General features: G+C 45.1%; 1 protein-coding gene across 5 annotated transcripts; it reads left to right on the plus strand.

Annotated features, from left to right (window-relative positions):
• Positions 1 to 1,365: 1,365 nt before the first annotated feature.
• Positions 1,366 to 21,560, plus strand: CXHXorf38 (chromosome X CXorf38 homolog). 5 transcript variants are annotated; one of them, XM_060087017.1, is made up of 7 exons: positions 1,366 to 1,609; positions 1,771 to 1,905; positions 8,442 to 8,630; positions 9,821 to 9,970; positions 10,285 to 10,464; positions 18,050 to 18,232; positions 18,828 to 21,560. In XM_060087017.1, the coding sequence occupies exons 1-6, from the start codon at positions 1,394 to 1,396 to the stop codon at positions 18,209 to 18,211; spliced, it is 1,032 nt and encodes a 343-aa protein (XP_059943000.1). In that variant the 5' UTR covers positions 1,366 to 1,393; the 3' UTR covers positions 18,212 to 18,232; positions 18,828 to 21,560. The 5 variants fall into 5 exon arrangements, with proteins under 5 accessions (XP_059943000.1, XP_059942999.1, XP_059943001.1 ...); XM_060087016.1 differs by having other exon boundaries at positions 18,050 to 18,212; positions 18,828 to 21,555; XM_060087018.1 differs by having other exon boundaries at positions 8,511 to 8,630; positions 18,050 to 18,212; positions 18,828 to 21,553.
• The last annotated feature ends 2,625 nt before the right edge of the window (positions 21,561 to 24,185 follow it).

Genomic DNA, 24,185 nt, shown 5'->3' on the forward strand with positions numbered 1-24,185 from the left:
TGTGGTTTAATGGGAATGGACAGTTTAAGGGAATGATTTGAAATTTACTTGGGGTGGATTTAGTATCGAGGTTTTTACGAAAAAATTAGCAAAGGCCAGCCAGCATTGTGCTGCAGAATTCCAGGAGACTATGATCTGCTCACGGTTTTCTATAAATTGCCTCCATTTCCAGGTGGCCAGTGATTTGTTAAAATACTTTGCCCAGGAATGACTGATTGATGAAAGGGCACGTTTAGGTCAATATAAAATAATAGCTAATATTTACTGAGAGCTTACTATTGCCAGGCACTAAGTATTTCAGACTGTATTTAATTGTCACAACAACCCAGCAGGGTAGGCCTCCTTTTACTGTGAGTAAACTGAGGCCTAGACAAATGAAGTAATTTGCTGAGATCAAATTAAGATTGCTTAAGATCAAACAGCTAAGAAGCAGCATTTTTTGAGTCCAAAGCTGACACTCCTGAACACTGCCACTTTGCTGTGAAACAAAGTCAGGGGAAGGCTTCAATGTTTAGACTCTTCCCTCAGAGCCTTTTGACTACACACAATTTTAAAATGTTTTCCAAGCTCAAGAAGCTCACTAAAAGCAACTAAAATTGAGATGACCTCTTGTCATTTGGAGTTGACAAGCCATTGCCTTCTGACCCTCATGGCACTTATTTGGAACTTAGATTACCTTATGCAAGGAGCTCTAATTATCATATAACCAAGAGTACTAAATCACCTAAGCTCGATGCTTCAAGATCATAGTGGAAGAAGACCTCATCCCACTCGGGGCGATGCAGCCCTCCAGAATCCGGGTGATGTGTCGTCCTGTTTTGCCTCTGCTAGGTAGCCCAATGGCGGATGTTTTTGAGCTTTGTGTCCCCTTGGCACACCGCAGGCGCATAACAGGTGCGCGGTGCAGACAGCCAACGGTCAAATTTCACTAAAATCCAGATAGGCTACAGCCAACCTGCGGGCTTAGGATCCAGTTCAGTAAACTTCCTAGAATTGTATAACGCAAGGAACATAAGTAATTCAATAACTGTCTTGAGCACCGTCTTACACCTCTACAACAACAAAAAACAAAAACAAAAAAACAGGAGCACAGGCTTCAGGAGAGGGAGCCCAATCGTTGACTGGCGAGGTCTCAGTTTGGGGGAACAGAGTAGAGGCTTTCTGGGCGAGCACCAGACAAAGTACATAACGCGTCGGTAGTCATCTAAGACGCGGGTGGGGCCGACGTGCCCCGGAAACTAGAACTCCCTGCCGCCTGGCGGAATCCGGGGCGCCTTCGGGCGGGGCCACGCCCACAGCGCCGCCGTCGCCTCGGGCGCGCCCAGGCTTCCGCGCCTGCGCACGACCGTCCGCCCCGCCCCTCGCCCTGTGGCCCCGCGGGCTGGATCCCGGCATGGTGCTCTCTGAGCTGGCTGCGCGCCTCAACTGCGCCGAGTACAAGAACTGGGTGAAGGCAGGCCACTGCCTGCTACTGCTACGCGGCTGCTTGCAGGGCTTCATCGGCCGCGAGGTGCTCGCCTTCCACCGCAGCCTGCTCGCCGCCGCCCCCGGCCTGGGCCCCCTCGCCGCCTGCCGCAGCGGCTCGCGGTGCAGCCCGCGCGCCCGCCAGGTGAGCACCCGGCCCGGGGTCTTGACCGTCGCCCCTCACCCCGTCCGCGGGCGCAGTGTCTCGTGCCCTCCCCGGAGCCGGGCCGACCGCCGTGCCTGGGGTTCAGATGCCCAGACGCCGCCCCTCCCTCCCGGGCCCCTCCTCACCGCCGCCCCCTGTAGTTTCAGCCTCAGTGTCAGGTGTGCGCAGAGTGGAAACGGGAGATTTTGAAACATCACACCAGCAGAAATGGAGACGTCCACTGGGGAAACTGCCGGCCGGTCCGCTGGCCGGTCGACGCCTGGGAGGTGGCCAAGGTAAGCACCTGCGGTCGGGAGGGTAGGAGGAGTTGGCCCCCCAGGTAGGAGTTACCTGGAGCCCGGGGCGTCTGCTGGGTCTGTGTGGGAGCTGGGGCCCCATAAACAGATGCAGAGAGAGATTGGGCTTTTGATCAAGTGTGTAGTGTCTAGGCGGCTCAGAGCTGTTATATCGGACCCAACGCAGCTTAGTGAAGTAGAAGATTTCAACAAGAGACGCTGGGGCAAGATGTAGAGCGAGCATCATGGGTACAGGCACAGAGGGAGAAGCAGGCAAGGCCTTTTGAGGGTAGGCTCCCTGAGTAGCTCACTTTGTCTGTAGGGTGCCATGAGGATGGCAGAATAAGCCAAGGGAAGTTGGGGCTAAGATAGAAAGGACCTTAAGTGCCTAGCTAAGGAGTAAAACTTTGGGGAGGTAGGGGTGCCAGATAAAAGGGGACTGTTTGGCCCGTTTTCAGATCTTGGCGATGTGACTTAATATGGGCTGATTGAAGTTTTTTTTTTGATTTTTTGATATTTGCCAGAAGCCCAGTAGGAGGGGGGAGGGGGAGTCGAGGTAGCCTCCTAACACAAATTCACCTCTGGAGTCAGTCTACATGCTAGTTACCAGCAGGCACGGGCTTGGTGCCTGGGAAGCAGGGATCAGAATCTCCGCTCAGCTGCTGTGGTGCACCATTGGGCCAGCCTCTGTTCCCTAACCTCAGAAATGAGGAAGTTGGACTATATCGGTGGCCTCCAGACTTTTGGCTATCGTGGTCCAGTAAATCCACCATACCCTCTCCCCCTCTTGTTTGTTGCTGCCACAGAATTGCCAACTTCTGCTTTTACTTAGAAAAGAAGAAAACTTAAAACCCTACCCTTTGCTGTGACCGTCCCTCACCTGTTTCTTTTCTGTCACTGCTTTCATACCCTCAGAATCCTCTTGAAGCCCATGCCACCTGTTTCTGCCACTCTTTCCCTTCTTCATTGCTGTCACCTGCAGACCTAGTCCAACCACATGTGTATATTCTCTCTCCAAGCTGGACTCCCCGCTCGAACATCCTGTGATCCTCTCGACCTCAGCCTCCCACTTGCATGCTCACACCCGGACTGTGTCAGCACCGGGAGCTGCGGTGTCCAACATCCTGCTTGCCCTCGGCGTACTTATTCAACCCGCCCCCACCTCTGCCCCACCCCTCGTCCCTCTCCAACGTCCACAGCTCTCAGGCCTCCACTGCCTTCCCAATCCCCAGCAGCCTCTGCCCTCCCAGCTTCCTTTGCTTCCTCAGCCAGCCCAGATTCCACAGTCCATCATTCTGTTCAGTCCCTTGCAGTTGTCTCGGTCTTCTTCCTCCTTTCTCTGCACTTGCCAGGCCCAGCTCCAGCCCTGATGACACCACACCTGCTGCTCTGGGGAAGAATCTTTCGAGGGATCTTTCGCTTTCAGTTCTTGATCACGAGCCCAGCAGCCTGGCCCTGTCTCTCCGAAGGCTCCTGTTCCCGGAGACAACTGTTGCTGCCTCTCCTTCGCCGAGCTCCCACTCCTGTTCCCCCACCTGCAATCCCAGCTGCTAACCTTGCTCTCGCTTTCTTATCTTTTTACCAGACCTACTGACCTACCTCCATGTGCACCGTCTTCTTCCTTCTGCTACAAAGGAGGAAGGGCGTTTCTCCTCTTACCGCCCTGTCCCTCCACTTGAGTGTTGGACCTTATCCCCTCCCACCTGCCCAAGGACTTTGAGTCTCCACTCTTCCGACCTCCCAGTTTATTCCCATCACCATACAAATAGCCTTAGTACTGCCTTGGTTTATTCAATTTTTTTAAAAAAAGAGATTCAGTATAGGGTTAATATATGACTTAGCAGTGCCACTCCTAGGTACATACCTGATGAAGTGGAAACATGTGTCCTCACAAAAACCTGTGCGCGAATGTTCATAGCCGTACTCTTCACAATAGCCAAGAGGTGGAAACAACACACGTGTCCATCAACTGATGAATGGATAACCAAAATGTGGTCTATCCATACAATGGGATATTATTTAGCCATAAAAAGGAATAAAGTACTGATACATGCTACAGTATTGCACGAACCTTGAAAACATTATGCTAAGTGAAAGAAGCCAGTCATATATTGTATGATTCCATTTACATGAAATGTCTAGAATAGCCAAATCTATAGAGGCAGAAAGTAGATTAGTGGTTGCCAGGGCCTGAAGGAGAGAGGGGGCAATAGCTAATGGGTAGAGGGTTTCTTTTTGGAGTGATGAAAATGTCCTAAAATTGTGGTGATAGTTGTGCAACTCTGTGAATAATCTGAAAACCACTAAACTGTAAATGCTTAATTTTTTTTTTTTTTTTTTTTGCGGTACACGGGCCTCTCACTGTTGTGGCCTCTCCCGTTGCGGAGCACAGGCTCCGGACGCGCAGGCTCAGCGGCCATGGCTCACGGGCCCAGCCGCTCCACGGCATGTGGGATCTTCCCGGACCGGGGCACGAACCCGTGTCCCCTGCATCGGCAGGCGGACTCTCAACCACTACTGCGCCACCAGGGAAGCCCAATGCTTAATTTTTTTATTGAGGTGTAATTGATTGTAACGTTATATTAATTTCAGGTATACAACATGATTTGATGTTTATATACTTTGTGAAATGATCACCACAGTAAGTCTAGTTAATGTCCACTACCATGTGTGGTTGCAAATTTTTTTTTCTTGTGATGAGAACTTTCAAGATCTACTCTCTTAGCAACTTTCAAATACTGCAGTACAGTATTATTAACTATAGTCACCAGGCTGTGGATTACATCCCCAGGACTTATTTATTTTATAACTGGAAGTTGGTACCTTTTGACCCCCTTCGCCTATTTTGCCCACTCCCCACCCCCCACCTCTGGCAACCACCAATCTGTTCTCTGCATCTGCGAGCTCGGGTTTTTGTTTTAGGTTCCACGAATAAGTGAGATCATGTGGTATTTGTCTTTCTCTGTCTGACTTACTTCACTTAGCATAATGCCCTCAAGATCCATCCATGTCGTCACAAAGAACTGTGTACTTTATTTATTTTTTTAGCCGTATTATTACATTTTATTTTATTCATTGAAAATAAATAATTATCAATGAATCCTTTCTAGATTTTCTAGTTTCCCAAAGTTCCCTGTATTCACATTCTTTTTTATTTTTCACACACACACACACTGTATTTTATTTTTACAAGAGATAAATCAACTGACACCAAGCATTGTAAATGGATGACCACAACAAAAGCAATAATGATTGTAATTACCAAACACGAAACACACTCATACTATGTCATAATATTGACATTCAGTCCAGGAATCCTCCACTGTAACAGCTCCTTTACTTTGCAGTGATAATTGATTTGTATATTTTTTTGCCTCTGAGTCCTTGTGGGATTTTTTTTTTTTTTTTTTTTTTTTTGCGGTAAGTGGGCCTCCCACCGTTGTGGCCTCTCCCGTTGCGGAGCACAGGCTCCAGACGCGCAGGCTCAGCGGCCATGGCTCACGGGCCCAGCCGCTCCACGGCATGTGGGATCTTCCTGGATCGGGGCACAAACCCGTGTCCCCTGCATCGGCAGGCGGACTCTCAACCACTGCGCCACCAGGGAAGCCCGATTTTTTTTTTTTTTTAATTCAAACAGAAAGTCACAAAAATTATAATCATCCTCATCAGTTCACTCAGTCCCATGTAATTAATTTTTTTTTCATCTTGATCTTTTGTTAGCACTTTTGTGAATTCATCAGTTTTCCATTAGAGTTCTGAAAATGCTTATTCATTCAGTTCAGCAGTATAGTCAGTTACCAGAAACCTGTACTTGTCAGAGTCTTTTTCATGAAGAACTGTGTACTTTAAATGGGTGAATTATATGGTATGTGAATTACATCTTAATAAAGCTTTTTTTAAAAAAGAATTGAGTGATACTTGGAAAATAAAATTAGAAAAGAAAGAAAAACTTCCTTCATCCATTCCGTCCAGCTGTCTCCCCATTTCTCTAACTGCCTCCCAAATACATACCCAGTAGAACTTCACAAAAAGTGCTTTATGCCTAATTCTCTTTTCAGGGTTCATGCAGGTCCCGTTGACTCTTCAACCCACTCCCCTCTGGCTTCTGCCCCGCCACTCCACTGCATGTCTTGTCAGGGGCATGCGTGACTTTCAGTTGTCTGGCCTCATCCTTCCTACCTCTCAGCTATTTCGCACTGCCGCACTGCCGGCCACTCTTCTTGAAACAGTCCTGGCTTTGTGACATCCGCCCCTCCTGGGTTTCCTCCTGTCTCCCCAGCTCCTCCTTAGCCTCCTTCAGAGTGTCAGTTGGCCTTCCTCGGGCCTTTTCTGTCCCTCCCCACCCCACCTTCTCCCCTGGTGATACTGCCCAGGCCCGTGGAGTGAAATATTAAATACTACATTTCTGCTGACGGCTCCCAGATTTGTACCCCTAGCTCTGCGCTGTTCTGCGCTCCGGAGGCCCATACCCAGCTGCTACTTGATGCCTCCACTTCATCACCTCCTGGGTACTTCGTCTTTACTTCTCAAGCAGGACTCTTCATCTCTACCCGCCAGCCTGCGCCCATGCCCCACCACCAACTACCTACAATCATTCTTGCTTCATCTCTTTCCCCCCCCCACCCCTCCTATTTGTACGTGCAAATTATTTTTGGAATCCTCCTCGCCATCCCTACATCACAGCTCTCGCCCCCTCTCCTGCCAGCCTCCCACCTGGCCGCCTCTGCTGCTCTGCTCGCCCCTGGTTGGTCCTTCACACAGCAGGATGTACGGTCTTCATGTGGGAATCAGATCGCTGTCTTCCTTTGCCCAAAACCCTTGGATGGCTTCCCGATGTCCTTAGAGTAAACTCCAAACTCCTTGTCAAGGCCAGTAAGGCCCAGCACGTTCTGGCCCGTTTATTTCTCCAACCTTGTCTCCTACTAAGTGAAGAGACAGGAGGGGGTAGTGAGAGGCAATAACGTGCGTTTCTCACCCTGTGCTTGTCACATACGGAACCTGGCGGTAGGCGATACCATTTTAAGAAACAGCTTTCAGAGGCGAGGCGGCAGAGCCTCTGTTGGCTTCTGGTTCTGAGGGAAGGAAAGAAGTACTAGAATAAAACCTTGACGTGGGAGGGACAGGTTTATATCGGTGAGGAAATGCCAGACTGGACATACCTTGTAATGGGAAAGAAAAACTCTGCTTGGTTTGGAGGCAACTAAGGCCCCTCCCACTTTGGATGTTCCTCTCAGCCATAGTTGGAATAAGCAGTGTTTCTTTTCTTCCTCTTTTTTTCCTCTATTTCATCAAATTAGTTTGCCTGTGATACATTAGTTAAGTTCTTTGTTAACACTTGTAACATCCATAATCTACTTTCAGCGGGTTGGCCAAAGACAGTGATGGTCTTGGCTACTGTACCTTTTGATAGGGGCCATTCAGCGTGTGTAGAATTCTTCTCAATTACGTGAGGCTGAGGTGTGTGATTCTACCACCATCAGGAACAGAGCCCTGACTCTCCTTGGGGGGTGTCGGCTCATACCACGTGCCTTTTTCAGAATAGCACCATGAGCAGCACTGTAGGAAGCAGCATGGTTGCTTGCCTACAGAAATGTGTTTGTTTTCAAGGGAGCAGGTCTCTTTATTTAGAGTTCTTTTTTTTGCGAGTCATTTTTTATATGTCATCTCTTCTAGTCCCTTGGCAGGAATGTAGTCTTGAGCTTCGTAGCTTGGTAAAGTTGTTGCCTTCAGATGTAAATTTGGAAATACTTCAGGAAAGAAATATGCCCAAGCCTTGCTATAACACCATTTTGGGGGTGCATACCATAAAATGCTACAAAAGGCAAGATCATGCTAGAATGAGGCCATTCTGTTCTATCTAGTATCTCAAACCCTGGGACCCTGTCTGTAACACCTGTGTAGGTCCTGCTCACTTTGCACCATCAGCATAATAATTGCCAACATTTGTGGCCTGTGTGTTATTAGCATGTGCCAGGCACCGTGCAAGTGCTTTACCCGTATTAACTCATTTAATTCTTGAAACATCCTTCAAGGTAGGTGAGGGCAGTTAGCCCCCATTTACTGATGAGGAATCCGAGGATAGGTAACTTGCCCAAGGTCACACAGTTGACAAGTGGCAGGGCTGGGATTTGCACCCCAGCTCTGTCGCATTCCAAAGCCCAGACTCTTAACTTTCTACTACCATACTGAACTTTCTCGAGTAATTTTAAAGTGTCCACTTGGGAATAACTATTATTTTTAAATCTTCTTTAACACCTCAGCCACTGAAACTTCAGTAAGGAAAAGAAAAGGGTGCTTTCTACCCCTGCCTCCTGCTTATATGCCATTAAGAAAGGACAATTAGGTCCAGTGTATAAGTGTCTGTAATAGCAAGCGGACAGATAGAGCAACTCTTCATTTATTGCCCTGGGCTGAGGCTTGGCTGCCGCACTGTTTCCCGACTTGTGTTTTGGACTCATGAGGCGCTAACTTGAAACCTCAGTAAGAGAGTTTCAGTCATCATTTGGGGAACAGGCACATAACATTTGTCCCACTAGCCCCATATAGATAGATGTCTCCTAGGGTTGGAGGAGACTCGGGTGCCCTTTGGGCCTCCCCTGCTGCAGGCCTTCATGCCCCGAGGACTGGCAGACAAAACAGGACCCGAGGAATGTGACGCGGTTGCTCTTCTAAGTCTCATCAACTCCTGTGATCACTTCGAGGTTGATCGAAAGAAAGTCACAGAGGTAAGAACTGTCAGATTGAAAAGCAGACAGAGTCGGTTGGGTGGGTACTGTGAAGACCAGCCAGGAGCCACACCCCGTGCTGCTAAAGCAGCCGTGTGGGCAGAGCTCACCGCTCTCCCCAGACAGTGGTGTGCGAAGGAGTTAGACTTTGGTCCACAGTTGTCATCGCTGAGCAGGCAAGCAGGGCTCACATCACATGCACCTTCTGTGATGTCCCAGAACCCCTGTGCGAATGCAGGCGGGAGACTGACCCTTCAACCCTCCCCTCTTGAACTTTTCCAACAACCTGCTGTTGCACTGTTTGCCACTAAATCGACAAGCCTCAAATTTCTCTTCCCTGTTCTGCCATAAACAGAAGCAAAGTAATCTTCCATATTAAAAAAAAAAACAAATACAGAGTAATGCTCCATTCTGTCCATTGGATGCCAGCATTTGAATCCTGCCCTTCTCAATCTCATTGGCTAGACAGTTGCAAGGCCAATTTACCTAGAACTGAAGAAAATATAAACACTAATGGATACACAGTGTCAGAACAGATTGCTACGCTTGTCAGACTTCCTCTGGGAGATTTAGACTATCTCTGTTTCACCAGAGAACAGCTCTGGCACATTTGTTACTCTAAGGATCCTTGAAAAGGGTATATAGCATACCTGGCTTATTTGTAATACATAGAGAAAATGCATGTATATTTTGCTAGCATGCCAGCAGCTGAAAGGACTGAGAATCCTTTATCAGCAGACTCAAAAACTATCACAGTATAAAATCAACCCCTTTGGTAGCTTTTAACCAAGAATGTGGAAGACTTGGCATTAATTATATATTAAAAGATTTTTGCATTGTCTGCTTCGGCCTTTGGGTATTCTCAGAGCCAGTAGCCAATAGTCTTGCTCTTTGGCAGGTTGTTTTAAGTTAGGGCATTTGGGGGATTGTGCGAGAGATACCCACCCAGCCACAAGATTTCAAGGACTAGCGACAGTTATAGGCTTGTTTGTATTCCTTACCTCAATTAATTTATTCAAGTGGCGGGGGGTTGAACGTCCCCCCCAAGCCTTGACAGCACCTGCAGGCCACACACTTGTGGATTTTAGAATTAATAAGGCCTTTCAACAGTCTCTCTCTGGAACTACAAAATCTCAGTTTACCCCACTATTGGCCTTTGAAGACTTTTCTCTTTTTTTGTCTTTCTATAGGTGATTAAGTGTCGTAACGAGATCATGCACTCTTCAGAGATGAAAGTGTCTTCTGTGTGGCTTCGAGATTTTCAGATAAAGATCCAAAATTTTCTGAATGAATTTAAGGATATCCCAGAGATTGTGGCGGTATACTCCCGAATAGAACAGGTAAAAAATCACATTTAACAGTTCTGGCATAAAGAACTAAGGGGGAAAAAAAGGAATCACAGTCACTCATTTAGAATTTGAAGCTTATTAGATTTAAACAAAATTCTAGAATGTAAGCAGGGGAACAATATTGATATGAAGTCAGAATTGTGATTGGGCTGAGCAGCTTTTCTGTGGTCACGGGATGTTATTAGAATGGATCCAGTCAACGATGTTTAATTACAAATTCTTTGAGTAACCGAGTAGAATTTTTTTTTTTTTTGGAATATCTTTTCCATTCAATCAGTTCATATATTTGTTTGGTAACCCAACAGCTGTTGACATCTGACTGGGCTGTTTACATCCCTGAGGAAGATCAGGCAGATGGGTGTGACTATGAAACAGGAGTTTACCTGAGTGAGCACCAAGTAACCGAGATAGAAATGGAATTACTAAAGGAAAAACTTCAAGAGCTATATCTTCAAGCAAAAGGACAAGAGGTGTTGCCTGAAGAGGTAAAAAAAAAAAAAAAAAAAAAAAAAAAGCATTATATCCTCTGTGTGAGTAAACAAAACAAAGAAAGGCACCAGGGAGGAAGAGTAGCACATTTTAACTTATTAACGGTTATGTTTCTGCTTTAAAAGTCAAATAATTTCCAGAAATGGATATTCTTTTGGCACAGATTACTGTTACCCTTAAACAGATGTTTTCACCCCATCAGCAAACATTTGGGTGCCTAATATGTGCCACAGAGTGGAAGACCACAGGAAGGGCGGCCACAGAATCCTGAACCGCAGGCTCCCACGACTCTCTGCAGCTCAGAGGGGGGATTGCAGAAAAAGGCTTTGCTGAGAAGGCGCTGTTGAGCTGGGACTAAGAATCAAATCAGAGTTCGGCAAATTGGCAAGAGCAGAAGGGCATTCTTGGCAGGAGGCATTTGCCAAGACATGAAAGACTAGCCTGGGCCAGACAGTGACGAGGCGAGCGTAGGAGGGAGGTATGGTCGGTTGTGAGGGTGGTCAGGTAGGTCGAAGCTGTATTTTGAAAGGTCTTCTATGCCTCACTAAGGGGTTTGGACCTTATTCCCAAAAAGCAGTTGGGAGCCAACAGAGGTTTTAAATCAAGAGAGAGTAAATGAATAGATCAGATAGGGCTTTTAGAAAGTGACGTCTTAATGGCACTTGGAGGTTGGAGACGAGCCAGGAGGCTCTTGCAGTTGTGTGAGGGTGAGAGAAAGAGGACAGAAGCTAGAGGTGTGGGGGAGGAGCCGGGTGCTGGAGGCACGACTGGGGCCGAGCTGAGGGCTCGCAGTGGCTGGTTAGATTACTTGGGGCGCGGCTCGGGGCTGGCGGGAGGTGGTGAAGGAGGGGTTAAAGGATCGTCAAGGCTTCTAGCTCAGGACGCTGCAAGCTAATGATCGTCTCAAGTACAGGAGATATGAGTCCCCTTTGTTACATGCAAGATATTAAAAAAACTAACAGTAGTAGAATTATAGTTTGGTAAGGTTCAGAAATAGCCCAGCACTTGCAGGATTAGAATTCCAGATTCCCAGGATGTCTTGGACAGATCATTTTACCTCTCCATTCCACCTTGTCCGAGGAAAGTAGTTTTACTGGCTACCTCGTGAAACACAGCGTGTTTTAATACAAAGTGTGTATTTCATTTTTTAGGCCATTCTCCGTACTGGTCCATATGCCTACGTTAAATCTTCTGACCTTGACCCAGGTGCTTCACTCAGCTTGATGAGCTCCTTTAGCACAGGGACTGGGTACCAGTGGTTTTGGGGTGCACCCACCCTGGCACACCATAGGTATTTAAAGTGACGAATAAGGCTGTTAAAGCTGTTTTCTAAATCCATCTGTTTCATCTGGCTTTTTTTTTTTAATTTTCAAAAAGTATTTATTTGTTTGGCTGCATTGGATCTTAGTTGCGGCGTGCGGGCTTTTTTAGTTGCGGCATGTGGGATCTAGTCCCCTGACCAGGGAGTGAACCCAGGCCCCCTGCATTGGGAGTGCGGAGTCTTAGCCACTGGACCGCCAGGGAAGTCCCTCATCTGGCTTTACTTTAAAATGCCATTAAAACCATCCCCAGTTTTCTTTCCACTGCTCCTTTTAAAAGCAGAGTCAGACAACAGAAGAAAACCGGGGGATCAGGCTCACGGTCCCTGAGTCGTCAGAAATTCTCTCCTCTTTCTTGAGGGAGCCGCAGTTCTTTTCCTGTTTGTGTAACAAAGAGCAAAATGCATCAGTAGCAACACACTGAAACCAGAAGTCTCTGCAAGTTGGGAGCGGGAAGGGAACCAGGTAATACCCTGCTTTATAGCAACCCTGAGGGGCAGGTGCTGATGGGCTCAAGGCCTCACGGCTGGGGTATGAGGGCTGGCCCGGGGGTCTTCCCACTCTGGCCCTGGGCCTGCCTTCCCACGTGCCGGGCAGCGGCTCGAATGTCACCGAGCAGCTAGCAATTGTAAATTTCGACCCTTCATTATCGCTGTTTTACAGAGAGGAAATTGGGGTTAATTGGCTTGTCCTCTGGGTCCCCAAGTCTCTAGATAAAGGTGATAAATTCTCATTTTTCATGCTTTCTGTTCAGTGGACCGTGGCATTTCTCTTGATATTTCAATTGATCAGGATGTAAGTTTGGATTGATTGGCACGTTATCTCTGAGAAGCTGAAGGATGGCTTTCCACGATGTGTGGAACAGACCTCTTTTGAAAGTTCAGCACCAAATACGATTATTCATGTTCTTTTGGATTAGTCTCCAAAGTCAGAGGATTTGGTAAACCAAATTTCAGTGACTCTAAAACACTATGAATTGCAAGACACACCATTAATTCAGTCACTTGTCAGAAAAGAAAAATGCTGCCAATTTACTGTAAGACACTATCAATGGTAAGGTGCATTCTCATTCGAGATGTTAAAATATGAAAAAAGTGTGCAATTAGGAATCAAGAAATGCAGTGGTTGTATTATGACCATGGCACTTTTTTGGTGAATGTTTAGCAAGACCTGTTTCTGGTGTTCATTAAAACAGCAGGGCTCGGGTTGGAAAGCCAAGTTGAGAAGAAAGGGTTAATGGTGGTGATTTAGTGCGACAGTTCCCCCAAAGGCATCAAGGAGCACGGGAGTGAGTGCCAGGGACCACGAAGCAGAGAGCTCATCATCTCCATTCTTTTCTGTCCAATTGGCGAGCCTTAATGATAAATAACATTATGAAAGGGGGCTCCCATTAAAATACACTGTGCGTGCATAACTGTGATTGTAAAATGCGGTCCGCCTCAGAGCCAAATGGAAGCAGCAGCTGCCACCCAAGAGCCCTTCACACACACCTGCCGGCCCTCGGTGCTCTGTTAGGATCTGGGGGGGGTTCAAAATTCAGCCAAAGAACGTTGAGCGCAGTAAGTGGCTAAAAAACATGTAAAGAACTTGCACATTCTTTAAAATCATTACGGACTTCTTAAACCCTGGTTGGGGGGGCCGCTTTCAGGGGGAAACTCAGGGAGAAAGTGACAGAATGCAGTCGAGGCAGGCAGGGAAAGGATGGAAGTGACACTCCATTGGTTATAGTCCAGATTTATTTCATGAGTGAGTGCCTTCTATTTGCCAGGCACAGTTCTAGAAGCTTCGCGTGCATCAGTGAACAAAACAGATGGTAAACGGTCAGCATAATAAGCAATGATGGGGCGAGTTAGAAGGAGGAGGGCTGTGTGGAGCACAGTGTGGGGATCAGGAGTGGCCGAACGGGGCTGGGGCTTGGGTTGCGCAGGGTGGCCAGGGAGGCCCCATTGGGAAGCTGAGACTTAGCGATACCTTGGAGGAGGTGCGGAGCAGCCGTGTGCGCTTCTGGAGGAGGAGCGTTCAAGCGGAGGGCAGGGCAAGCTAAGCAGGCTGGCTGGAGTGCGGTGAGGAGCTGAGCGAAGGGAAGCCTTATGGGCCGTTGGGAGGATCCAGGCTCTTCCTCCTGAGACGGCAGCCACACTTGAGTTCTGAGCAGCAGAACGATGAAGGGAGCACGCTGGCCGCCGTGTGGAGGATGGAGGGCCGGGGGCCAAAGATGGAATCAGGGAGACATTAGGAGGCTGCCGCAGATACCAGGTCAGAGAGGTGGTGGTTCAGACCAGGGTGGAAGCGTGAAGAGTAGAGGTGGTGAGAAGGGGGGCACGTGTGGTGTGGGAGAGAAGGAAAGGCGTCAAAGACAAGTCCAAGGGTTTTGGCTTAAGTGCCTGGGAGTATGGAGGCGCTAAGCATCTTTTGCCTAGAACAGCGCCTGCCTGGCACATAGTGGACTCTCGGTACACTTTTGTTAAATGATTGTCGGAAGGGAGGAATGTACCAGACACAGTGCTAGGTGCTTTTACTAGATTATTTCTAATCCTCACAGGAATGCTTGGTGGCGTTGGTATCATCACCCTATATTTGCATATATGGAAGTAAGCTCAGAGAGGTCAAGTGTCTTGCCCAAAGTCACACAGCTAGTTAAGTGGCAAAGCTGGGCTTCAATATCCAAGTCTGTCTGACTACTTTTCTAGCACTTTGTTTTTCCATCTTTACTTCCTTTCCCCATTTAACATATAAACGTGCACAAGCCTTCCCCATTCTTAATATATTTTTTTTGAAACTCCTTTTGACTCTTTCTCCTCCCCCCAAACTAAAATAATCACCCCTGTTGAGCACATTTCAAGAGCAGAGAGGGTCGGGAGGTGACAGCACAAAGGATCATAGCTCCCAAGTCATCAAATGAGAAGGTCTATGGGAAGGGAGGACCCCACTCCATCTTGGAGGGTATGTGTGGTGCACAGACCAGGCTGGCATGGTCTTGGGCATCTGATGGGAACCAAGGAATGGGAAGAACCCTGGGGTGCATCTAGAGCACCCGGCACAGGCAATGAGCGCTAACAGTACAGTACCCGCAATTACTAATGTACACTGTGAATTATGTCATTGATGTAATCTTCATTTCACGTGTTTATGGTTTCCAGATTTATTATTTAAAGCCCAGGTATCTTTTAGGAGCTGTAGGCTTGTTTCTAGCCATGTAATAAACAGCTCCAGCTGAAGGGCACATCCCCATCTACTTAGTAACCTATCAGAAGACCTCTGGTCATCCTCAGCTCCACCCTGGCCCTCCCTGTTCCCTGTTCATCCTGGTCACGAGCCCTAGCCCTACTGCACCAGAATCAATTGTGTACATATCTAAAGTTTAAGAACCAGCACTCTGCTAAGAGTAGGGTACTCCATCACTTTCCTTCGTTAGATGTCGATCATCTTGACTTAGCTTGGAATTGGGGGTCCCTCATTTTAAACAATTCACCACACCCCAAAATATTAATAACTCTCTTCTTTGTAATAAGCACAGGGACCAGTGAGGGTACCCTCGGATAAGCCGAGTGAAAACACTTCCATGGTACTAGTCTAAGAATACATGCTTTTATTAGTTTAAATGTCAGGAAGTATGCTACTGGTGGGAGTTTAAATTGGTATAACCTCTAGAGATGACAGTTTTGGCAAAATCTATTAACATTAAAACAGAAAACTCTATCAATTAAAACTGCATTCCACTTCTAAAAACAGATCCTACAAATAGCCTGTCACTTTATGCAAAATGACACATGTCCCAGGTTAGTTACTGCAGCAGTATTTCTCTTAGCAGAAGGTTTGAAATAATATGTTAATATATGAGACACCCATAACTGAAAAACTATTCAGCCATTAGAAAAAATAATGAGGCCACTCTTTACAATCTGATATAGAAAAAAATCAGTTGAAGAACAATGTCTAATATGCTGCCATTTGTGTTTTTAAAAATGTGTATGTGCCAATTATGTCTCAATAAAGCTGAAATTTTAAAAAGGTGTGCACATATATACATATATGCTCACGTGTAAATGCAGGGACTATCTCTGGAAGAGACACAAGAAACTTCACTGTGGTCACCTTTAAGAGGAGCTGGGTGACTGGGGACAGGATGTGGAAGAGGACCAACTTTTTACGTTGTACCCTGTGTTCATCTTGAATTTTGTACCAGTATATTTATTACTGGTAAATATGTATGTATATTTTATAAATATTGAATAGTAAATGTACATATGTATACATATTTACCAGTAATAAATGTGTACAAAATTCAAAATGAAAGAGCATTGTATGTGTGAGTGTGTACATTTGTATATATGTGTGTGTATAACATGTGTATGTGTAAATGTATTTAATCATAAATGGGTACAAAATTCAAAATGAAAGGGCTTTATTTTATTTTTATATATACATATATATGTATGTGTATGCGTATGTATACGTATGTGTGTATATATGTGTATACACACACACACATATGGGTATAGACATATAGCCCTTTCGTACAAATGCGGAAGTTTTACAGCAAAAATCATCTTTTAAAATTTTTTTCCAGTTTTATTGAGATATAATTGATCTACAGCACTGTATAAGTTTAAGGTATACAGCATAATGATTTGACGTACATATATCGTGAAATGACTACCACAATAAGTTTAGTTAACGTCTGTCATCTCGTATAGATACCAAAAAAAGGAAAAAAATGTTTTTTACCTTGTGATAAGAATGCTTAAGATTTACTCACTTAACAACTTTGAAATATACCATACAGCAGTGTTAACTATTGTCATTGTGTTGTACATTACACCCCTAGTACTTATTTATCTTGTAAACTGGAAGTTTGTACCTTTTGACCACCTTCATCCAATTCCCTATTCCCACCTCTGGTAACTGCAAATTTGATCTCTTTTTATGTGAGTTTATTTTTTTGTTTTTGTTTGACTTAACTTAGCATAACGCCCTCTGGGTCCATCCATGTTGTCTCAAATGGTAGGATTTTCATCTTTTTTATGGCCAAGTAATATTCCATCGTGTATATATACCACATCTTCTTTACCCATTCATCTGTTGATGGACCCTCACGTTGTTTCCTTGTCTTAGCTATTGTGAATAATGCTGCTAATTAACATGGAGATGCAGATATCTCTTCAGCATGGTGTTTTTGTTTTCTTCAGATATATTCCCAGAAGTAGAATTTCTAGATCACCTGGTAGTTCCTTTTTTAAGTTTTTGAGGGTCCTCCATACTGTTTTCCAGAGTGGCTACACCAATTTACATTTCCACCAGCAGTGTACGAGGGTTCCCTTTTCTTCACATCCTTGCCAACATTTGTTACTTCTTTTTGATGATGGCTGTTATTTTTTTTTGGCCGTGCCACATGGCTTGTGGGATCTTAGTTCCCCGACCAGGGATTGAACCCGGGCCCTTGGCAGTGAGAGCACGGAGTCCTAACCACTGGACCTCCAGGGGATTCTCGATGATGACCATTCTAACAGGTGTGAGGTGATGCCTCATTGTGGTTTTAATTTTCATTTCTCTGATGATTAATGATGCTGAGCACCTTTTCCTGTACCTTTTGGCCATTTGTATGTCTTCTTTGGGAAAATGTCTATTCAGTTCTTTGGGAAAATGTCTATTCAGGTCCTTTGCCCATTTTTTTAATTGGGTTGTCTGTGTTTTTTGCTACTGAAATGTGTGAGTTCTTTATATATATGTGTGTGTGTGTGTGTGTAATTTTTTTTTTTTTGTCTGCGTTGGGTCTTTGTTGCTGCACACAGGCTTTCTCTAGTCGTGGCGAGCGGGGGCTACTCTTCCTCGCGGTGTGTGGGCTTCTCACTGCAGTGGTTTCTCTTGTTGCGGAGCACGGGCCCTAGAGCGCACGGGCTTTAGCAGTTGTGGCTCGAGGGCTGTAGAGCACAGTCTCAGTAGTTGTGGAGCACGGGCCCAGTTGCCCCGCGGCATGTGGGATCTTCCCGGACCAGGGATCAAACCCGTGTCCCTTGCACTGGCAGGCGGATTCTTAACCACTGCGCCACCAGGGAAGTCCCTCTTTATATATTTTGGATATTAACCCCTAAAAGCAAAAAATTTTAAGGAGACAAGCAAACACGCCCTTGTGTGGCCCCAGAACCAGCTATTGGTAGACACATGAACAGGAGCCCGTCTTGGAGCTAGTAAGTTTTTCATCTGAATTTCAAGTCTGCTATAAAATTATCTAAGCTGTGCATTGTATGGTTTCTTCTTACAGGTCTTAAATCAACTGGAAGTGGTGAAAGAATTTCTGAGAAACAACAAGGATCTTAGAAATGGTCTTACAGAAGATATGCAGAAGCTAGACAGCCTCCACCAACAGCCTCAAAAACTGGATTCGAAGGAACCTAGGGCACAGACACCTGAAGGGAAGGCCTGAAGTGAGTTTAAGCATATGATGGTAAATAAGGACAGAATAGCCTCATCTCTTTAATGTCTGTTATTTTAGGTAAGGCCGTAACACACGTAGTCTCATCTGAAGTTTCCCTATGTCCTTATTATTTGAAAGAAAGGACACTGAGCTTTGTGCTCTTTCTAATTGATGGTTCTCACATCTGTGAACTAGTTCAAGATAAACTCCCTGTCAGCTTTGTTTAGTCAAGTATACCTGAAGTCATTGGTCTAGTCTTAAATGAATCAACTTTATGACATAATCAAGAAGCATTTCAGCCCTAAAGTGATGCCAGAGAGGCTAGTGATGCCTCACTCTTAGCCGTGGCATGAATAATAGCAATTTGTTAATTTTCGTAAGAAAAACTCGTTGGAACTTCCCTGGTGGTCCAGCGGTTAAGACTCTGCGCTCCCAGTGCAGGGGGGCCCGGGTTCTATCCCTGGTCAGGGAACTAGGTCCCGCATGCCACAACTAAGACCCAGTGCAGCCAAATAAATTAATTAATTAATTAATTAATTTTAAAAAATACTTGTTAAAATAAATAACTATCTTCAGTATTTTACTTTTTTTCCCCAAATGAAGAAAATTAAATATTTTCTTTTAGGTTGACCTTCAAGAAAAATCAGGCATGTTCTGTGAAAGTCAGCCGGGCTTCCATCTCAGCCGTCCTTTTCTGTGCAAAAGGGAAAACTTACTCAAGTACTCCACTCAAACAAAAAGGAATTTGTGTCATCTTTTCCTGGACTTTCCTTTAACTCTTTGGGAGTATTTTTTTTTTTTTTTTAACATTCCTCAGCTTGGTGTTATGTGATCTGTACCAGCCAAAAAATATTAGATACTCTTGTGCCAAACTTGCTGTCATCCGGGCTTTTTTGTTTGTGTTTTGTTTTTGGTTTTGTTTTGCTGTTTAAAAGGTGAGATTCTTTTCTGGTCCTAAAACTCTTAACTGCTTAAGCACTAAAGGCTGTGTTCGGCCAGGCCTGTGTGAAGGGCCACGCAGAATTCTCTGCCCACTGGCACGCAAGTCCTGTGCCCACACCCTTGCCTGAAAGTCTCATTCATGAGGATGCACAAGGGTGGGCTGTGATGTACATGATGAGATATAAATCCTTTTTGCCAGCAGGCAAGGAAAAAATGTGCCCGAAAGGCCATTTTCTAGCCATTTCCAGTTAGTACAGAACTGTTGCTAGTCACTTGACTGACAAAAGCGGGGCGAGGGCCCAGGCCAGCATCACAAGCAGGGATGTCCGGGAAAGTTCTGAGGTTGCTGGCTTGTTTATGGCACCCTTAAGAAAAGTCAGCCTTGGTGGCAGCCACACCTCTTCCGGTTCAGTTATAACCTGAGTGCCGAGCACAAGGCCTGGCCCTTGCGCGCTCAGTGAATATTCATTAACTGAAGGGTCAACTGATAGCTTAGAGGTATTCATAGACGCAAATGTTAGTTACACTGTTAACTAAGCCTTGTCCTTTGTTATGAGATTGAGGAATGAAATTTTAATATTCTTATGGAAGTTCAAAGACATCATTTTCTTTCAGCAAATTCACAAATTCATTCATACTTCCTTATTCCTTTTACCCAAAAAGTCATACACTTTTGACTTTGTCCTGTTTGTTTCCTAAACTGCAAAACCCCTGTCCCATTGTATGCAGTGGTCTGTGGGATCAGCTCTGCCCTCACCTTCCCCTACCTCTGCTCATTTCCAAAGCCAGCAGTGCTGAACTGGGCCTTGTCGTCCCTGGACCTTGAGGGACAGAATTGCCACATTCCCCACTGCCTGGAGGAAGTGCTTCCATTTCGAGCCCAGGTGAAGCCCTGCTCCTTTGCTTACTCAGCTGCCCAACAAGGATGTGATTTTTAGAGAATGGGGTGGGGGGGGATGTATTTTTACCCTGAAATGCATTTAATGTAGTTCTGTAAAACCTGGATGAATGCAAATATGTCTGTGACTTCCTGCTTTCATCTTTCCTGCTACTATTTGGTCTTTAATCTTACATTTTCTTTCTCCCTTCATTTCATGGAGTTCCTTTAGAAGACTTCAATAGTAAAGTAACAATTTTTTTTCATCTTGCAACTTCCCGCAAACTAAGAAACTCCATGAAATATTTCCTAGTTTCTAGATGTAAGATAACAAAACTTGGGATCAAATTAAATCTTGATTCACTAACCAATTTAAGATCTGATTTCTCACCTTAGGAACTTTGGATTATGAACACTTTCATTTCATGCCTCTTGTATCTATTTAGCTTTTCCTTATCTACCCAAGAAACGTTTTATCAAGTATCAACCACATGCCAGGCACTGAAGTTGATGCAAATGGAGGATATGTAAGGTATGGACAATGGTATGTGAGCTGTCATCTTACTGGATTTATTGTCTGCTCTGATGAATTAAAGATACTGTTCAGGGAATTCCCTGGCGGTCCAGTGATTAGGACTCAGCACTGTCACTCAACTGCCGGGACCCGGGTTCGATCCCTGGTCGGGGAACTAAGCTCCCACAAGGCAGGAGGTGTGGCCAAAAAAAAAAAAAGAAGATATTGTTCAGAAAACATTATTCTGGCAACATTTAATTACATTAAAATTGAAACGAAGATAGGAAGACATGCCTGGAGGGGGCTTTAAAGCAGACATAGCTTTAAAGCAAACACAGCTTTAAGACTTCCATGGTGGCGCAGTGGTTAAGAATCCGCCTGCCAATGCAGGGAACACGGGTTCGAGCCCTGGTCGGCGAAGATCCCACATGCCGCAGAGCAACTAAGCACATGTGCCACAATTACTGAGCCTGTGCTCTAGAGCCCGCAAGCCACAACTAGTGAGCCCGCGTGCCACAACTACTGAAGCCTGAGCACCTAGAGCCCGTGCTCCACAAAAGGAGAAGCCACTGCAATGAGAAGCCTGCACACCACAACAAAGAGTAGCCCCTGCTCGCCGCAACTAGAGAAAAGCCCACACACAGCAACGAAGACCCAATGCAGCCAAAAATATAATAAATAAATAAATTTATTTTAAAAACAACAACTATAATTTAAAAAAAATAGCAAACATAGCTTTAAAGGTTGATCCAGGGACATCAACCCTGTGGGACTCTCTTCTACAGATCTGTGCATGCGGGCACAGGGCATGGACAAAAGGGTGTTCACAGCAGCCTTGGCAGGCAGCCATCGAGAGAGGACTGGTTAAATAATCACAGCACATCCATGCTACCGAGTATTATGCAACTGTTAAAAAGAAGGCGGCAATGCCATGGTAGGGGATGATGTGTAAGACATTAGATAGAAAAGCAGAATGTGTAACAATGCATAGCATGCTATAAAACTATGGTATTTTCAAATAACAGAGGTCTGAAAAGTTGTGTACTTTTCCCAAGCTTTTTTGCCATGTTACCGTTGCCAAAGGAATTGGGGTCGAATTTGGCTTTTCTATTTTTTGCACACTCGCGTATGAAATTTTTACAACAAAGCTGCACTCCTGTAGTTTGAAAACTTTTCATTCAAATTTTGAATTTCAAAATAATAGACATAAGTTCAAACTGCAAGACTTATATGTCACGTTTCCTGGAATATATTGTAGCCTGCATTTTTGCGGGGGTCAGCTCCACCTCCAGGGACACTCGTGAGTTATCAGGGTCAGGAGAGGCCCAGGAAGTGGTTTCCTTCCCGCACAGGGCTTCATCGTCTCTAAGTGCCTTGTTTTTGTCCAGCAATGTGATTTGTTTCCAGCCTCTCCCTGAGACACAGTATGAGGTTCATAGTTTTGAAAGAATTAGAGGAGAAAAATGGTTGTAGCATTAGAGTTGCAAAGATAAGGCAGTTCGTTGGATTTTAGCCTGGGCTTTGCCAGGAAGGTCAGAGGACCTAAAGGGAAAGACGTTACTTATTAAACTCAGTATAAAACCCAAATTCTGGGAAGTAACAAAAGTGTGTCAATAACAAAAGCTTCTGAAAAAATAGCTCTGCCTATTTGGAAAATGTTTTTGGCTTCATAAAGTAGTGGTAGAGACCTGTAGACAGTTTAAGTTAAATTGCCAAGACCAGAAAGAATTATGTTTGAGAGTTTGGGGAGATTATGAAATGATTATTACCCTAATGATTTGAAGGGTGTGTTTTTATTAAAGTATTAATCACTTACATGGCTTTAAACACTAATATCCTAGGCAACAAAGGGTTAGAGCTCTTAGCTGGGTGGGCATACTACAAATTAGATCCTGTAAGTGGAGCATTGCATTAGAATGGAGGTGTTGCAATCTTTTGGATATTTGCTCTAATCGTTTTGCCCTCTAAATTATAAATGTAGAGTGACAGGAAATTATCAGCAGGGATTACCTATTTTCCCCTTACCAGGTTAATTAGAAACGTACCTGCTCTGATATGTCTTCAACAGACAGTGGCCTTTTACTGAAATACAATAGTCAAATTACAAAATACATTTTGTAAAACAAATCTAAAAACGCATTAATTTCCACTCATGTAAGAGCAGAGGGGGAAAATCCTTTAAAATTTTAATAAAAATCTCGATACAAGGTTATGATTCATTTCAGAACTTTCAGAACTGCTTTTTATCATATGATAGTCTGAACTATCTAAAATATTACGAGCTACCACCTATCTTCCAGAGACTTCTTTCCTGCTTCTCAAACCCATCCTCTGTAATATATGCATGTTTGTAATGACCACAAAACTGTAAACTGAGCATTTTGTGACATCTCTTGGGGAAGGTGGGCGATGACCTTACATGATTTATTACTTTCTACTGAGTTTCAGGAAGGCAGGAGAGTTTTTATTTCAGAGCCACGTGTGGTAGCCAGTCTCCAAGATGGCCCCCAATGATCCCTGCCTCCTGCTATTCCCACCCTTGTGTTGTCCTCCCACAGCGTACCAAGGTTGGTCCATGTGACCAAGAGAACACAGCTGAAGAGATGGTATGTCACTTCCCAGATTAAGCTATAAAAGACTATGGCTTCCATCTTGGGCTTTCTCTCTCTTGGAACACCTTCTCTGGGGGAAGCCATGTTGTGAGCAGCCCTATGGCCCACATGACAAGGAACTGAAGCCTCCTGCAAACAACAGTGTGAGTGAGCTTGGAAGTGGATCCTCCAGCAAGTCTTCAGAGACTGTAGCCCCAGCAGAGAGCTGAGAGACCCTAAGGCAGAAGCACCCAACTAGGCCCCTCCCAGATTCCTGGCCCTACAAAATTGTGAGATATTTGTTGTTTTAAGCTAAGTTTGGGGGTGATTTGTTACACAGCAATAGATAATTCATACACTGTCACTTTCCAGAGTTTGTTTTTCCCCCTGTATGCAGAATGTGAAATGCAGAAACTGCCTACAAAGAGGACTACTGCTTAGATGCCACAGAAGGTAAAGTTGTGCCTGTCTTGTCCAAAACCTGATGTCTTCAGAAAATTTCAGTTGTTTTCAATATCTTTGCACTTGAAATCTTTAACAAAAGTAGGAGTTTTGATCACATACATTGGGGTTCCCCAATAGACCACCCTGGAACTTCCCGCATTATCCAGAGGGAGGGGGGATTGGGGGTCAAATCCTAGAGGGCAGCCTCTGCTGCAGAGGTAATGGCCTTACACCCAAAGCCCCAGCCTTCTCTTTTCCCTCCTCATGCTCCCAGGTTTAAGCAGAGTCCTTTAGCACCCATAGGATTCCTAGGGGGGATACCCTGGGCTAATACTGTTGACCACTCACCCTCACCCTCACCCCTAGCTAGAGTGCAACACAGGGTGATAGGTTCACCACCTTTACAAACTGCCAGTTCCCCCATTTTTAGGCATGAGGAGAAGAGGAAAGGATTATGATCTTGTCGTTTTTATTTTGTTTACCTAGAATTCAGGGTTGACAGCCACTGACCTCTGAGTTGTTTATTTATCCTGATTCCATTGAAGGTTCTGTCATTGCTCCCGGTCACCAACAGATTCTAGGTTCTCTTGCTAAGTACTCCTTAAAAGTCTGAGC

Source organism: Mesoplodon densirostris, chromosome X (genome assembly GCF_025265405.1).
Source record: "Mesoplodon densirostris isolate mMesDen1 chromosome X, mMesDen1 primary haplotype, whole genome shotgun sequence".
NCBI classification, from domain to species: domain Eukaryota; kingdom Metazoa; phylum Chordata; class Mammalia; order Artiodactyla; family Ziphiidae; genus Mesoplodon; species Mesoplodon densirostris.

Bases quoted from the DNA above. Each gene is read 5' to 3' on its own strand.
- CXHXorf38 (XM_060087017.1), top strand. From the start codon at position 1,394: ATGGTGCTCTCTGAGCTGGCTGCGCGCCTCAACTGCGCCGAGTACAAG. The intron at 1,610-1,770 runs GTGAGCACCCGG...CGCCCCCTGTAG, and splicing joins GCAGCCCGCGCGCCCGCCAG to TTTCAGCCTCAGTGTCAGGT. The intron at 10,465-18,049 runs GTAAAAAAAAAA...TTCTTCTTACAG, and splicing joins AAGAGGTGTTGCCTGAAGAG to GTCTTAAATCAACTGGAAGT.